Source organism: Melampsora larici-populina (genome assembly GCF_000204055.1).
Source record: "Melampsora larici-populina 98AG31 unplaced genomic scaffold MELLAscaffold_57, whole genome shotgun sequence".
NCBI lineage: Eukaryota > Fungi > Basidiomycota > Pucciniomycetes > Pucciniales > Melampsoraceae > Melampsora > Melampsora laricis-populina.
Genome location: NW_006768821.1, coordinates 58,797 through 74,047, shown reverse-complemented (window position 1 = coordinate 74,047; position 15,251 = coordinate 58,797). Strand labels below are relative to the sequence as shown.

Genomic DNA, 15,251 nt, shown 5'->3' with positions numbered 1-15,251 from the left:
TCGTAGTGATTAAGGTATGCGAAGACGATGGGTAAATGGCGCGTATTGGTTTGTCAGGCGTGTCGATGTCCGCTCCTGCGGGTTTCGAGGTGTAACGTGGAGGTCGAGGTGCAGGTGGAGATTCGGCAAGTTCGGAAGGTCGTGATTTTCTTAATATGGCGTCAGGATTGGCTATGAAGTTGGCTGGCAGATTGAATGGCATAAGATCGGCAAGTTGTTCGTAGTTCAGGATGTCAAGGTTGTCAAGGGTGTCAAGATTGTCAAAAAAAGAGAAATAAGGTTCTGAGAACTAGATTAAAAAAGTGTAAGGTTCTATATAATGGAACCTTCACTAGACTCTCGGGGACTTCTCACGGTGGAATCTAACCACTGAAGACTAATCTTTTACTCGTGTGCATTACAATTTCCTAGCTAGCTCCAGTCGGGGTTCGTCATAAAGAGAAACAACAATCAGAATGATATATAGAAAATGAAATCTAACAGAGTAATGATGACTCTTACCTAGCTCCAGTCGGGGTTCGTGAAGAGAAGAGAACCCAACGTGGAGCCAGGGTTAGTAGTGAATAAGCGTAAACCACCTGTCTAAACCCATGCTGTATGTATCCTTACAGTATGCCACACTTCCAAATGAACAAGACCTACTGCAGAAGGAAACTGATCAATATGAACACATGATTACCTGGTGTAGATTCCCTCAAGATCATGAAGAGGATGTAGCAGCCAGAAAAAAAACCTGTTCCACATACCTTCAGGAGATTTTCAAGATTAAAACATCAGGAAAGATAAAGAACTTCTGAGTATTTGCAACTGAAATTGCTCATGATTGTATGTCAACACCAGTTTTTCAGAAGGCTTTTGATGAGATTTCAAACAAGAAATACATATGTCTGCAAGTGTGGTATCCAAACATGAAATCAAAATGAAAGAGAACATTGCACACCTCATAATATATACTGCTTTCGTGTGTGTGGTTGTTGTATTTATTTATTTGGCTCCCTAATCTGTTACATCTTGCTAAAATCCACTCAGCAAGGGTTTACACTACCATGACAAGAATTAAACATTTTTAGATTCAAAATTCCAAGCCAACAATGAGAATGATATATATGAAGAAACTTGAGGCTGTGAGTACCCTAGCAGGAGAAGCATTGACCTGGGAGAAATTCAAATTTGAGTGTGAAGATCAAAACTTGGCACATTGTGGGGAGAAAAGCACCACAATTGGAGAGAAGCAAACTAATATTGAAGCAAAACAAGTCAAGTTAGAAGCCAAGAAGAACAACCATTCACTTGCCTGATCTCAAGAGAATTTCAACCTAGAGACCACTCAATCATATGCATTAGAAGAGTCATTAGCTTGCTCGGAAGTCTTGAAGGCTTGTATGGACATGATGGATAGATGTCAAAATGATGGTATGTCCTTTGATCAAATATTGGACTATCTGAAGAGAATATTGGGAAATTGAGAGTGTTTTTCATTGTCTTTCACTTGTTGTAATCAAACAAAATGTCAAGTATCTATCATCAGAAATGTCAAGGATCTATTATCAAAGATTTAAACTCTTTTGTGATCATTTCTTGTTCTGAACCAAATCAGTTTATTTGCATATTCAAGTTTTTTTACTCACATGAAAGTATAATCATTGGCTTCTTTGCATGGGAAGTACAAGTGAATTGATGAACAAAAAGTCTTTTACTAAATGTCTTCTTAAGCAAAAGCCACAGTAAAGTCTCACACTAGCTATCTGCCTAGATGACCCAATTCATTTTCTCCAACATCATTCTTATCCAAAGTCAAGACCCCTTGATATGTGTCATTTGCATACTCATCATCATACTCCTCCTTCCATTGATCTCCCAGCACAGCAAGGAAGTTGTTTAGGATGAGACAACTATGTCTCTCATTTTACAGATTATTTCTGCCTCAGCCAAGTTCTTCTTTTGTTGCAATGTGCTGACCATCTCAATTGATTTATGGAAGATGATCAATAAAATAATTGGAGATAAATTGCCTTTGATGGATTTGGTAAAGAAAGAACAAGGAAGGTTCAAAATTCAATGTCAAATTTGCTCCTGATCACAGATCATCTGGTGCAGTGCTGTCCAGATACTAAAACAGACAAGTTTGCTAATTTAGGGCTCATATATTTCATTTTCACAGCATTTCTGTATGAGATTGGAGAAGTTTCTAAACATACAGTGCTGTAAAAACTAGTCTGTTTTTTTTGATTTTCACAAAAATATCAAAACTTGAAACCCCCTATTGGCAGATTATATCCAGTCTACAAAAGAAGTGTGGGTTTAAAAGTCAGATCTCCTCAAAAGTCTATAGGTTTTAGCTTTGGGTCCCCAGATCTTTGCTAAATTTCTGAGTGAAGGAACCACATTTTGATCACAGTGGTAGCTGCAAGGCTTGGCAATATCCTCTCAAAGATGTGAAGAAAGATCTAAGATTTTGGTTCAAATGTAAATTGTTCAGGCTTTTGATAGTATTGAGGATATGAGTTGCCATTCTGGTCTATAAATTATCACAAACAGACATGCCTTTCTACATAGATGCCTTTCTACATAGATACAAAATCCCACCAAGATACTTGGGAATCATTTGAGTTAATGGAAAATCTAATTGTGAATGAAGTCAAGATGAATGATCTGGATATGATCATTGAAAAGTTCCTCACCATTTGAACCCCCTTGAGATTAAATCCCCAGGACAACTTTATAGTCAGATTCATCAAATGTAGTCTGCAAGAAACCAACTCTGGAACCCTCACACGAATTGAATGAGCAGGTCTAAGAAAATTGTTCAGGAGGAACATTGTTTCAAAAAGAGGAAGATTGATATTTTCCAAGCTCAAGGGGGATCTAGGAATTAAAGTGTTGATTTATACAGACCTACCAGGTTCCATGGAGTTTCAGATGCTGTGCTCCAAGACAGTGGCTTGTGATTGCTTTGGATGCTAGGGGTTTGAGTATAAATATCAGGCCAAAATTGTCAATAAAATGGGGGATGTCTCCCCAGTTGGTGGCACAGGCTCCAGGGGACTTCTCTGGAGTTGGTGGGGCTTGGGTCATGCTAGTGTATATTTGGTGTTAAAATAGCTTTTGACCATCAAATTTGCACAAAGCTCCCTACTTGAACACTTACCACCTAACCAACCTTGATATCTCTCAAATTCAGAATCTTGCACAAGTCTTTCACACAAAGTTTGAGCTCTCTGTTGACTGCATTAGGAGCTCCATGAGACCAGTGCAGTGAGTTTTTCCATTTTATCACACATTTCACATTACAGGCCCATTCCCTGTCAGATACATCAAAAATGGGAAAACAAATATGTTGACTTTACACAACCCAATGATGATGCTCAAGGTGGTCAATTGAGCTTGGATCTTGCAGTGAATATTTCACACTCTTTACCTTGGCAAGGGCTGTCCAAAGACTGTGAACAGGCTGTGCAAAGGCTGTGAAGAGTATGCACAGGCTGTGCACAGCCATAACTTTCGTCCAGAGATTGTGAATGATTCACTAAGGGATTTCAAATTTGATTTTTAGGTGTTATTCAAAATCAGACAAGTTGTAAAAATCTTTGTAAAACCAACATATTTCAAATTCAGTACACCTTTTTTTCAGGTGGGCTGAATAACAAATCAAGCATACTTTGCAACAAAGAGCAAGCTGTTGTAGCATATAACAACATAAAAAAAGCCCACTTGAAACCCCTCAATACCAGGTCTCTGGTATTGTGGCCATCTGACTATTCTGCTTGGATAATGTTTTGAGATTCTCTTATCTGTTCATGTGATCAATGTTCTTGGTTTTGTGTTGAATAGCCCACAGGGAATTGAAATCTGTGACGTGTTCACTGTGGTCTCTCAAACTCTAACACAATATTTTGTGATATTATCTGCAATATACTTTCATTATTCAAAACCAAAATTCCAGGAAGAATTGTTGAGAGTTCATAATTTTTAACAAATAGCTTGAAGTTAATTTCTCCAATACTTAGACAAGCAAAATTTGAAAACCAGCAATGAAAGGCTTCATCATAAAGACCATCATCACTTGGATCTATCTCACACTGCAGCTGGGTTACTTGGTCACCCTTTCCTCTGCCATGTCTGGCTTAGAATTTGGAGAAGATGCTTGGGGTACCATAGGTGAGCACATTTTCAAATCTGGGATTTGTGGACTCAATAAAGAAAACATGGTTCCTTGCATGGGCCACTCCTTTCACAGACAAACTTTACCCTTCAGATTGGCGTAAGACTCCAGGTTTACCTGAGCTCAGCGCAAGAGAACAGCTTCAATCTTATTTAGAAAGAACCACAGAGGAACGGAAGAACTCTGGCCCATTCTTTTGTGGTTTGCATCCTTCTGAGAATGGTATGCCACTGTTTCAAATTAGATCCATATAAAAGATACAAGCCAATAACACTTGAATCTAGAACTACCTGGTGCAGATGCCTTGAAAAAAATGAACACAATGTTGCAGTCAGAACCAGAGGCTTGGCCCAGTCATATCCATGATGTATTCAAGACCCAATTATCACATCACATGGTAAACTTCTGGATATTCATGACAGAAATTGCAAATTTTATGCCAACACCAGTTCTACAAAAGACTTTGGTTGAAGTTATAATAGAAAAAGACAGATTGTGGTCACCACCAGCTGAAGAAGAGAGTCCAAGGATAGCAGCAATATTGTATGATTTACAGATCAGCTATGAAGATAAAATGAGAGAGCATGTCCAATTACTCAACAATAAAGAGTATGTGAATTAGATTATACAGACTGTTCATTTCTGCATCTTTTTTGATAGAATAGCATTTATGATACTGCTCCCAGGAAGCCCCAGGAAGTAGTGGATGTATTTGCAGAAGTGGTGGATGTCTTCTCAAGACATGAGCAAGAGAGAATGGGAGAGTATGGTATCCGCCTTGCAAAAGAGTGGTCATCTGGTGAGCAGGTGGAGCTGTATAAACACTGGGCTTCTCGTGAGTAATTTAGCTTTGCATTATGAAATAGACGGGACCCAACTTAATCCACACCTTGATTTTAAGATATGATCTTATACAAGAGAGTGAAAAGTGACCTCCAGGTAATCATTGAGAGTCAAGCAATCAAGGTCAGCTTGATACGATTGAACAAAAGAATCTCATTAAAGATCCCTGCAGTAAATTATGAGACTCACCAGTGTCTTGAGAATTGAATGAGCGGACGTTGTAAATCTTTTACAAAAGAGATTATAGATTTTATCCACACTGCAGATGATGAGTGGGTCAAAATCAAATTCTTTGCACATATTCCAGAATTGAAAACTATTCAGAGCTAATTTTCTTGGTTCACCAGCTTGACGTATGACTTTTGGATCCACCAAACAAACTATACTTATGGTCTTCGTACATTTTGGGTACCTGATGTTGAAGCGGTGAAGATAATTCAAGTATTCTGGGTGCGATGTAAGTGAAGTCCCAGTTTTTTGGCAGTATATATCTAAGCTACCATTCCATTTCACAAAACTCCACAAACAGATATGGTGTTCTACCTAGAAATGATATACTGCACACATATAGAAGATTTTGTCATCTTTATGCAGAAACTAATCCTGAATGAAGTTAAAGACAATGACTTGGATCGGGTTATGGGGCTTTTTATGAAAATTGAAATTCCTTTGATACCCCAGAACAATTTGATAGTCCGATTCCTTACATTCCTTCTACAAGAAACCAAATCCCAAACCCTCAAACAAATGACAAAGGAATGTCTAGAAGCTAGAAAATTAAAAATTGATGAGGAAATTCGAAGAAAAAAGGGGCAAAACAATCTGGAAGCTGGGATAAGTAGCCTGGAGTTATGAACTTACAAAAATTAGGAGGATCAATACATAAAAGTATCAGTATGTTGATTTAAGTTTAAGGAGCATATGATAAAACTGGATCATGTTAAGCTCAAAATTCCTCAAAATAAGTGCAGTGGCACAAAATAAAAAGGCTGATTAGTTACAGCTGGTTTATCTAACGTTGGATTTTTGTAGCCAGAGCATAAATGTTCATACTGTTCCCAGATACGATTTCCATCTTGTTGTCACTATTTTGATTGCCTATAAAGATCTGTCAGACTCAAACCCACTGTGTTGACTGAATCATAGGCTAACTGGCTAGCCCCATGGTGTCCAAGCTTTTAACAATTAGCCTGGGAATTGAAAGGTGGAAACCTCATATCTGGTGGCCTGAAAGGTACAAGGCAAACGGTGCTGCTTTAACCTCTCACTGTCTCAAAAGCTTGATATGATTTGCCAGGATTTGTGGCTCATCTGTCAAGTTGTGGACAAGGACCACCGTGCCTGTGTCAGTGGGGTACTTGGTTGATGCCAAGTGCACACCCATGCCCAGCTTTGGGGTAGACAAGGAAGTTTTTGTGCACTTTTTTCTGGGTACATCAAAACAGTGAACTAGAGCAGGGCACAGTGCACACAGGGGTGCAAGAGCCCTGCCTGGAGTAGGGCTTTAACTTTGATAAAGCTGGTGGGGTGCGGTCCTACTCGTGAACAGAAGGGCTTTTCACCGATCAAAGTCCATTGGCGGCTGCGCGTACCAAGTGAAAGTTCAAACTTTTTGCTGGCTGAATGCGACAGGCTGCTAATTTTCATCCTCAGGTTGTTCATGCTATGAACAAAGTGTGGAATGTACTTTCGACTTTCAGAGTATCATCATTCATACCCAATCATATCTTTGGTCGGAAGGAAATCAGCAATTCGACCTCGGCCTTGGCGAACTTGTCCGATCATCCGTTCTTACCTGAAAGTCATCTTTTGGCTCAATCTCGACTCTTGGTGTCCAGAAAAAGCAATCAAGAAGAAACCTCGTTGCATCAGTTTAATCGTGAACGTGATGCTCAACTCTCATCAGTAAACGATCCTGAAGACGCTATTATCCTCCAGGGAATAGACACTCATCCACCTTCAGACGAGATCGATGAGGCTTGGGACGCGTTTCACAAGTCTGAAGGCATTCACTTTGTCGACTCGAAAACAAAATCAACAGAACCTCAATCGTCGGCAAGGTCAAAGCCTGTGTATACGCCATCCCCAAGCCACCCTTCACCCCTGAGCCCTTTCACGGAGCGATCTCAAACTTCAAATGCATTGCCTTGCCCTTCTCGAGACCAACCTGAATTCTCCAGTCTCGAGTGGCGCACCCGTGCAAAGTCTCAAACAAACATGGATTATTCTCGAGCTTTTCAGATCAAGCGTGACTTGGCCGACGCCTCGAGTCAATCGCGATCCACTTCATCTCTCATCAATGAGGAAGAAGCTTGGCTATTTTTTGACCAGGATACCTCCTCCAGCACGCTCGCTACCAAGTCTCAAGTACTATGTCAGGCTCGCGCGGTGGAGACAGACCCGTATGCACAGGAAGCAGCCCGCTACATTGAATCGTGGTCGAAGGTGATGGAGATGGAACGGCAAAATGAAGCTTTCACCGCGATGAAAAGATTGTATGACATCCGACGCAGAAGTGGTCATAGATATAACCCGCTGGGTAAATCACTGGTCAATATGGTCATAACTCCTGTGGATCCGCCTGACTATATCAAGTCTGCACATAGAAGTGATATCTATCTTCGGTTGGAACGGCCTGATGAAAGTGACATTGGTCTCTGTAATTTTCGGCACGTGATATCATCACTTAGTTGGATCCCAAAGATCGACGAAGCTTATGTCTTGATTTATGTCTGAACATCAGGAATGGTGACCACCTTCTCTTGTCAGCAGAGCCCGAGAGAGATTTTGCTGATGGCGCAAAGCCTACCGAGCCCATGCCCAAGAATTTTTCCAAAGATATCTTTATATCTTGTCGTCTGGTCTCGAAACGTACCTATCATCTGATAGTACGGCTGGAGAACAGCGATGCAGATCTGACTTCGGAGATGTACCGGTCAGTTGTGTCTCCAGCTTTCCTTGTATTCATCCCATCCACCAGTGACTGAGTGCCGCCGACTTGCTCAGTCTTGACTATGGTTGGGACGGGACTTCCTTCGATCGAACTTCCGCAGCTGTTCAGGCCCTTCACGATGATCCAGATGCTCTGCGAAGAAATCTGACGGAGAAGGATATCGAGAGATCAAATATTAAAATAACTGGATCGTCTCTCCGCCACCCCCTTCTGTTCGCCGAAAATAATGAGTCGTTTGCCCACGATCCAATTACGACACATCCTAGTTCAATCTCACCTACCTTTCATCTCTTCACGCGCGATCAAAGAATCAATAGCTGGGCTAAGCGTCATCTTCGCCACCCTCCCCTGAAAATGCCTGGTGACCCTGATCTGGGCCATCTCAATGAACCACAAACACGCGCAATCGCTATGGCTATCTCTTCGCCTCTATCCTTGATTCAAGGCCCACCTGGCACCGGAAAAACTCAAACCATCATTCAGATGGTCGCGCTTCTCAAAATACATTTTCAAGTCTCACAGCCCATAGCTGTATGTGCTCCTACCCATGTATCTGTGGATAACCTAGTCTTAGGCCTTGTGAAAGCTGGCTTGAAGCCAGTACGATGTGGTGAGCATCTCAAAGTAGCTTCCGAAGTGGCTCAATATTCGTTAGAAACCCTGGAGCTGCAGCACTCCCTGACTCCAACTATTGATGCCAAGAACCGCCGATTGGAATCCTTAACGAAAGATTTGGACGCGATTGAAAAGCGTTGGCGAAATGTCAAACCAGCCGTCTCGTCAAAGCGCCAACCTGCCAATACCAAACAGGCTAGAGTGCTTGAAATACTGAAGAGTAAGAATTGCATCATCTCTCTAGCCATGCTTCTACTTACAATATTGCATTCTTGAATCGTCATTAAGCCGAGTACAAAAGATTATTGTACGAAGTATATATACTCAAGCGTCGACGTCAACTCCAAATCATCGCATCCTCAGATGTGGTCTGTTGTACTTGTCTTGGCGCCGGTGCCAGCGGCCTCGAAGCGGTCGAATTCGCCTCAGTCATCATCGATGAAGCCGCAATGTGTCATGAGCCAACCGCTCTGGTGCCATTGACAAAAGGTTCGGCCCACGCAGTCTTGGTAGGTGATCATAAACAGCTACCAGCAATCACATTGAGCCCGGCTGCCGAAGCCCACGGATTTGGGATCAGCCTATTTGAACGTATTCAGAGTCAGCAAAGTGTACAATCTATCCTACTTCACAAACAGTACCGCATGAATCCTATCATCTCCGCATTTCCCAATGCTGAATTTTACGATCACGCGTTGGTGGATTCGATTAAGCCTGACTCTATCAAACCCGTCTACTTTCATTTCGACCGATCTCTTGGACCTGAACAAAAATCAAGAGCTGTCTCCTTTGTCACTCACAATCATCTAGAGACGAAAATTGAGAAAACATTGACGAACCAAACGGAAGCCGAGATTGTCCTTGGTATCTTACGTGACTTGCTTCGTACTAACCCAGAACTGAGTGGTCGCGATATCGGAATTATTGCACCCTATCGAGGCCAAGTATCACTGCTCCAATCACTGCAACGTCAACCCCAGAAAGCGAGTCTGATCCGTAATTCAGAACAATCGTATCGCAATGAAGTGGAAATCAATACTGTTGACGGCTTTCAAGGCCGGGAGAAACCTGTGATCATCCTATCATGTGTCCGAGGAAACTTTGAAAGACAAATCGGATTCCTGGCTGATCTGAGACGATTCAACGTTGCTGCTACTCGAGCTAAACAGAAATTCATTGTTGTTGGCCACTTGGATACTTTACAGTATGCTCGTGTAAATCGACATTTTAAATTTGGTGGACATTATAATGCAGAGGCATGGAGAAGGTGGGTTCAATGGGCAAAGAGTGAAAATCTATTGATTGATTCTGAGAAATTTCGAGGAAAATAGATGCGTGTACACCCCCACTTGTTTTTTGTGCTCATGTAAGTCCCTGGGCTTTACTTCTGATCTTTGGATTGGCTTCCGGTGCAGATATGATGTGCGGAAGGCGTTTTTCTGTTCATTGTCCTTGATCACTATGTTATGGATTGCTTTGTGTTGCTTCAATTCGCTTCTTACCAAATCTCTTAATTCTCTCGTTGTATGGAAATATATCTTATCGTAATGGTGTGGTTTCTCGATATTTTCAAGACCAGTAGGTGACATACCCCCTAGTATACTCGACTCGCTTACAATGTTCTATAGCAAAAATGTGTATCAAATCAATCACAACCCCTGGTCTGAATCTGCGCTGAAGGTCTCATCAGAGTCAAGGGGCGCAACTCCGTTATGATCAAAGGCGCACCAGTAAGCTTGAAAGTTCATTAAGGTTTATCAGGTCTTTGTCCGGTGTGCAGATCTCTTGAGCAAACTTGTATTCGCACTTCTGGCCCATTCAGTCGGTGGGCCATCAACTTTGGAGACTTCTTCTGGAAGCTGACAAATATTTATTTCTACCCAACCTTCCAAACGGATGCAGGCCTTTCATGGCCCACTTACTACCCAAGCTGCAAGGAGTCCATTTGCTCAAGTCATATTCGGTCAACTCTCTATGATAGAAACTTAACCCGAGAAGAATCACTCTTGTTACGGCTTGTGGACCCATGCGAAGCCACCCTGGTCGTGTGCGAGGTGGAAAGTTCGTCGAACAGTGTTTAAAGATAGACAGGCCAACATGAGGTGTGCTTTCCAAGGACATTTTTCGGATTGGTCTGATATCCGCTAATGACTCCGTCCATGTCAATAGCTAGATAGCGATACGGTGGTCGGTGCGTTTAGGAATTAGTTAGGTAGTGTCCAATTGTGCCGTGACGTTGTTTATTGGCTGCCCTGTTTTGTGGGACTACGGAATGTATGCTGAATGGATCAACGGTACCTGAAAAGTGGTAATTGTAGAATGATAGATCGTGAGTTGAGAAATATCTTGCCATCTTCTTTTTGATGCGCGTGCTACAGTTCAATCAACAGGTCAAAAATATAATCGACCAAGGAACATGCTGAGCAGGCACAGGGAAGTAAAAGACGATTGGTTGAAGTCAGTCAGTCATTCGACCTGCTATAAATCAATCCTTGTCTCCCTCTCGATATTCATTCCGTATCTCTTCTTTTATTTCCTATTCACCCTTATCATCGAAAGTTCTTGATCCATTATATCCTTAATAATTTCAATCCATTCCAATTCTTAATATCAGTTCTTCGTCCCTCTGTCAACCACAACCTTTCGTTCAACTTATTATCAATCATCCTCCTTGGATCTCTGTGATACCTCCTAAGCTTTCTGAAGCCCTCACTTTTACCGTTTGATCAGACTTTCTCAATCCTAGAAGTTTCGCAAATCAGATAAAATCAGTCATCTTTTGCAACTTAGCTCGTCGCCTACACTTAAGCAATTTACTATCTTACACCTTGTTTTTCTCAAGCGTCAACAAAATGTCTCCGACCATGAAATTTTATTTCGTCGTTTTAGTTCTTAGTCATTTCAGTCGTGTTGCTCGCGCCTGTGAAGGTTAGTCATTTTAAACAATCACTTTGAGCTGGCTTTTCGTCTTCCACCTTATCATACGCTGACCACTGAATCAATTTACACATCGACAGGTGCTTGTATCACTGATACAACGAAAGCGTTCATTGGCAATTATTCTCTGTACCATATTAACCCAGTCTTCGATTCTCTTGCGGACATGATTCACTCCAAGCTCCTCGCCGATCGTCCTATCAGTGATGTACATGCACTGATTGCACCGATCAACTCTCATTTCCACAATACCATCTATGATCAGACTGAGAAGGCGATCTTTCCTGGTTATTTCCACGGCAAATGCCAGCGTGTCATTGATGGTGTTTATAAAAACCCTGATGGATGTCCTAACCCAGATTGCCCAGTGTAAGTCGCTTTACACAAATAATTATCTGCAGAACCACACCTGCTGCCTTACTGATACTGGCGAGAATCTCTTGGCTTATATGTAGTGTTTGTGGTACTCCTGGATCAATGGTCCACTTCTACGACGTAAGTTTCCAATTTGATCCCGAAGGACTTTGATTTGATAGAGGCTTACGCACTAACATTTATCTTCTTTCTCATTGATATTCTAACAGAAACTCGTTTCCATTGTTTTTGAAGTTATGCAAAAAGCTTTACATACGGCTCTTCCAACTTCAGGCTCAGCATACGAAAGGCTTGAACAAGCAGTTTTATCTTTAGCGACTAGTTCTAGTCATAGACGCTCTTCTCTTTACGCTAGATCAAATAGGCCCAAGACTGTCTCTACACTTCCGACTCAATTTTTAAATCCTAGCTCTGAGCAAGATTCAAGCTCGGGCCAGCATCATGGATCGGTTTCGTCTATTCCTGAAAAAGAATCTGGTGAAGATCAAGATGCTCTCCCCTTAGGTCTTGCTAAAGGCCTTGGAGGAGGTGAGCGTAACTCGCTTCTATCGACACTTTCTGGGTCCAGCACCGGTCTACTTGGTCGCAGTGGTCTTCCTATCGATCCCGCCGCTTTGATAACACCCCTACTCGACTCAGCATCCCTTCCTGTCAACCCTACGAATCTACTCGGTCGACGTGGTCTTCCTGTTGATCCCACTGAATTAGCTTCCAGTCTCCTCGAAGGTCTTCCTGTCAACCCCACAAGTCTCCTTGGTCGAAGTGGTCTTCCGGTTGATCCCACTGAATTAGCCTCCAGTCTCCTCGAAGGTCTTCCTGTCAACCCCACAAGTCTCCTTGGTCGAAGTGGTCTCCCCGTGGATCCTACCAAATTAGCTTCCAGTCTCCTTGAAGGCCTACCTATCAACCCCACTACTCTTCTAGGACGAAGGAGTCTACCCGTCGATCCAACTCAATTAGCTTCCACTCTCCTTGAAGACCTGCCTGTTAACCCAGCTACTCTCCTTGGACGAAGCGGCCTTCCTGTTGATCCCACAGAATTAGCCTCCAGCCTCCTCGAAGGTCTTCCTGTCAACCCCACTACTCTCCTTGGTCGAAGGAGTCTGCCAGTTGACCCCACCGAGCTGGCATCAAGTCTTCTTGAAGGTCTTCCTGTCAACCCTACGAATCTACTGGGTCGAAGTGGTCTTCCTGTTGATCCCACTGAATTAGCTTCCAGTCTCCTCGAAGGTCTTCCTGTCAACCCCACAAGTCTCCTTGGTCGAAGTGGTCTTCCTGTTGATCCCACTGAATTAGCGTCCAGTCTCCTCGAAGGTCTTCCTATCAACCCCACTACTCTCCTAGGACGAAGGAGTCTTCCGGTCGACCCCACTGAGCTAGCATCAAGCCTCCTTGAGGGCCTGCCTGTCAACCCCACCACTCTTCTAGGACGAAGGAGTCTTCCGGTTGACCCCACTGAGCTGGCATCCAGCCTACTTGAAGGTCTTCCTGTCAACCCTACGAGTCTTCTTGGTCGAAGCGGCCTTCCTGTTGATCCCACAGAATTAGCTTCCAGTCTTCTTGAAGGCCTGCCTGTCAACCCCACTACTCTCCTCGGGCGAAGGAGTCTTCCGGTCGACCCCACTGAGCTAGCAACAAGCCTCCTTGAAGGTCTGCCTGTCAACCCGCCTACTCTTCTAGGACGAAGGAGTCTGCCCGTAGATCCGACTGAGCTGGCATCAAGCCTCCTTGAAGGTCTTCCTGTCAACCCCACTACTCTTCTTGGTCGAAGGAGTCTGCCCGTCGATCCGACTCAACTAGCTTCCACTCTTCTTGAAGACCTGCCTGTCAACCCCACCACTCTCCTTGGACGAAGGAGTCTTCCATTGGATCCAACTACTTTGGCTTCCAGCCTTCTTCAAGGTCTCCCTGTTAACCCTACGAGTCTGCTTGGTCGAAGTGGTCTTCCAGTTGACCCAAGCAGTGTGCTTAGTTCTCTTCCAGTTAACCCTAAAGACATCATTGAGAAGAACGAGATGCCAAAGCCACTTCAAAGCTATACCGGTTCGACAAAGCTTCCAATGGATGTCAAGAAAGTAGTCCCACTCCCGAGTCTTCCAGTCCTTTCCGGTCGATCCAGTCGTCGTCGTAGTCTTCCAATTGACCCAGATACTCTAGAAAAGTTAACTCAAATCGCAAATGAAAAGAACCCTCTCACAATTGGCCGTAAACCTGCTGGACTTCCTATTGATCCGGCCAATGATGCTGATCCTAAAAAGATTTTATCGAAAGTGGACAATTTGAAACATCAAGATTTGACTCAGCTTCCTTCTTCTCGCCTCGTGAAAGATACTACTGACCGTGCAGCCTCTTTACCTTTGAATAATTTACCTGAGACAGTTATTGATAAACTATCAGGCGTACGAAACTTACCTTTGACTAGAAGATCACGTTTCAGAAGAGTTCTTCGATCGGGTTCATTTGATGATGATGAAAAACCAGCCCAAGAAGACGGCACTACTATTGAAGCTAAGGATGACAACTCTTCAATGGCGCAAGACAAAGAAGATGGCTCTACGACTACTGAAGACAAAGACGAAGCCCCTGTCAATTTCATAGATGAGAAACCGGAAGACGAGCAAACCGATGGAGAAGACGACGCAGACTCAGATCCTACCCGACGCTTAGCCAAACGAGAACCTCAACTCGAACTCCCCAATATCGCTGATGCAAATGTCGCAATGCTTGTAGGGTCACCATTGTCATTACTTTCAAAAAGAAGATTATCACATGTTTCAGATCAACAAATTGGTATCAGTCTTAAGAAAATTATCGAAGAATGCAATCGAAGGTTCAAAGAAGGATGTGGTTCTAATCTTGAACGATGTAGATGGGATAAATCGATGAAAGTAAGTACTTTTTTCATTCAGTTTTATGCTGTAGTTGATTCCAATTCCTAACTATCTTTGCTGTTTCGATTATTAGGCATTCATCCTTAGCTTTCCTTGATTTTTTTGATTTAGCATAGAATTCTTTGATTGAATTCCATTTTTGTTGTCGTTTTTGGCTTCAGTGTGTTGTATTTCTTATAATTACCTGACCTATTTGGATTGTCATCTTTCGTTTCGTATTTCTTGATCAACCTCGTTCGTTGTTATTTTTTTGTATGCGACTAAATTATTTTTGGACAATGCAATCGCACCTTGCTTTATAAGATTCTAGTCTTCACTTGGTATGAAGAGCCTTGATCATTGATGGTTGCAATTGTGTTGAGCAACCCACTTCAAGCCACTGTGATCTTGAAGCTGAAGATTATGATGGAAGCCAAACCTAATGACTCTCCTTTATTTACACACTGATCAAGAACCTGGCTCCATCGATCATAAT

At 42.7% G+C, this 15,251-nt stretch overlaps 3 protein-coding genes across 3 annotated transcripts; all 3 read left to right on the top strand.

Annotated features, from left to right (window-relative positions):
- Nucleotides 1-4,115: 4,115 nt before the first annotated feature.
- On the top strand, nt 4,116-5,005 carry MELLADRAFT_111710 (uncharacterized protein; the record flags this gene model as incomplete). Its single annotated transcript, XM_007416175.1, has 4 exons — nt 4,116-4,158; nt 4,238-4,384; nt 4,447-4,771; nt 4,828-5,005. 4 exons carry the CDS (start codon nt 4,116-4,118, stop codon nt 5,003-5,005), a joined length of 693 nt encoding a protein of 230 aa, XP_007416237.1.
- Nucleotides 5,006-6,623: 1,618 nt separating this feature from the next.
- MELLADRAFT_118002 (uncharacterized protein) lies at nt 6,624-10,138 on the top strand (the record flags this gene model as incomplete). The annotated part of the gene is made up of 4 exons (XM_007416176.1): nt 6,624-7,678; nt 7,810-7,940; nt 8,012-8,793; nt 8,862-10,138. 4 exons carry the CDS (start codon nt 6,629-6,631, stop codon nt 9,902-9,904), a joined length of 3,006 nt encoding a protein of 1,001 aa, XP_007416238.1.
- A 1,287-nt stretch (nt 10,139-11,425) lies between these two features.
- MELLADRAFT_111708 (uncharacterized protein) lies at nt 11,426-14,873 on the top strand (the record flags this gene model as incomplete). The annotated part of the gene is made up of 5 exons (XM_007416177.1): nt 11,426-11,501; nt 11,591-11,879; nt 11,966-12,005; nt 12,095-14,773; nt 14,850-14,873. 5 exons carry the CDS (start codon nt 11,426-11,428, stop codon nt 14,871-14,873), a joined length of 3,108 nt encoding a protein of 1,035 aa, XP_007416239.1.
- Between the last annotated feature and the right edge of the window lie 378 nt (nt 14,874-15,251).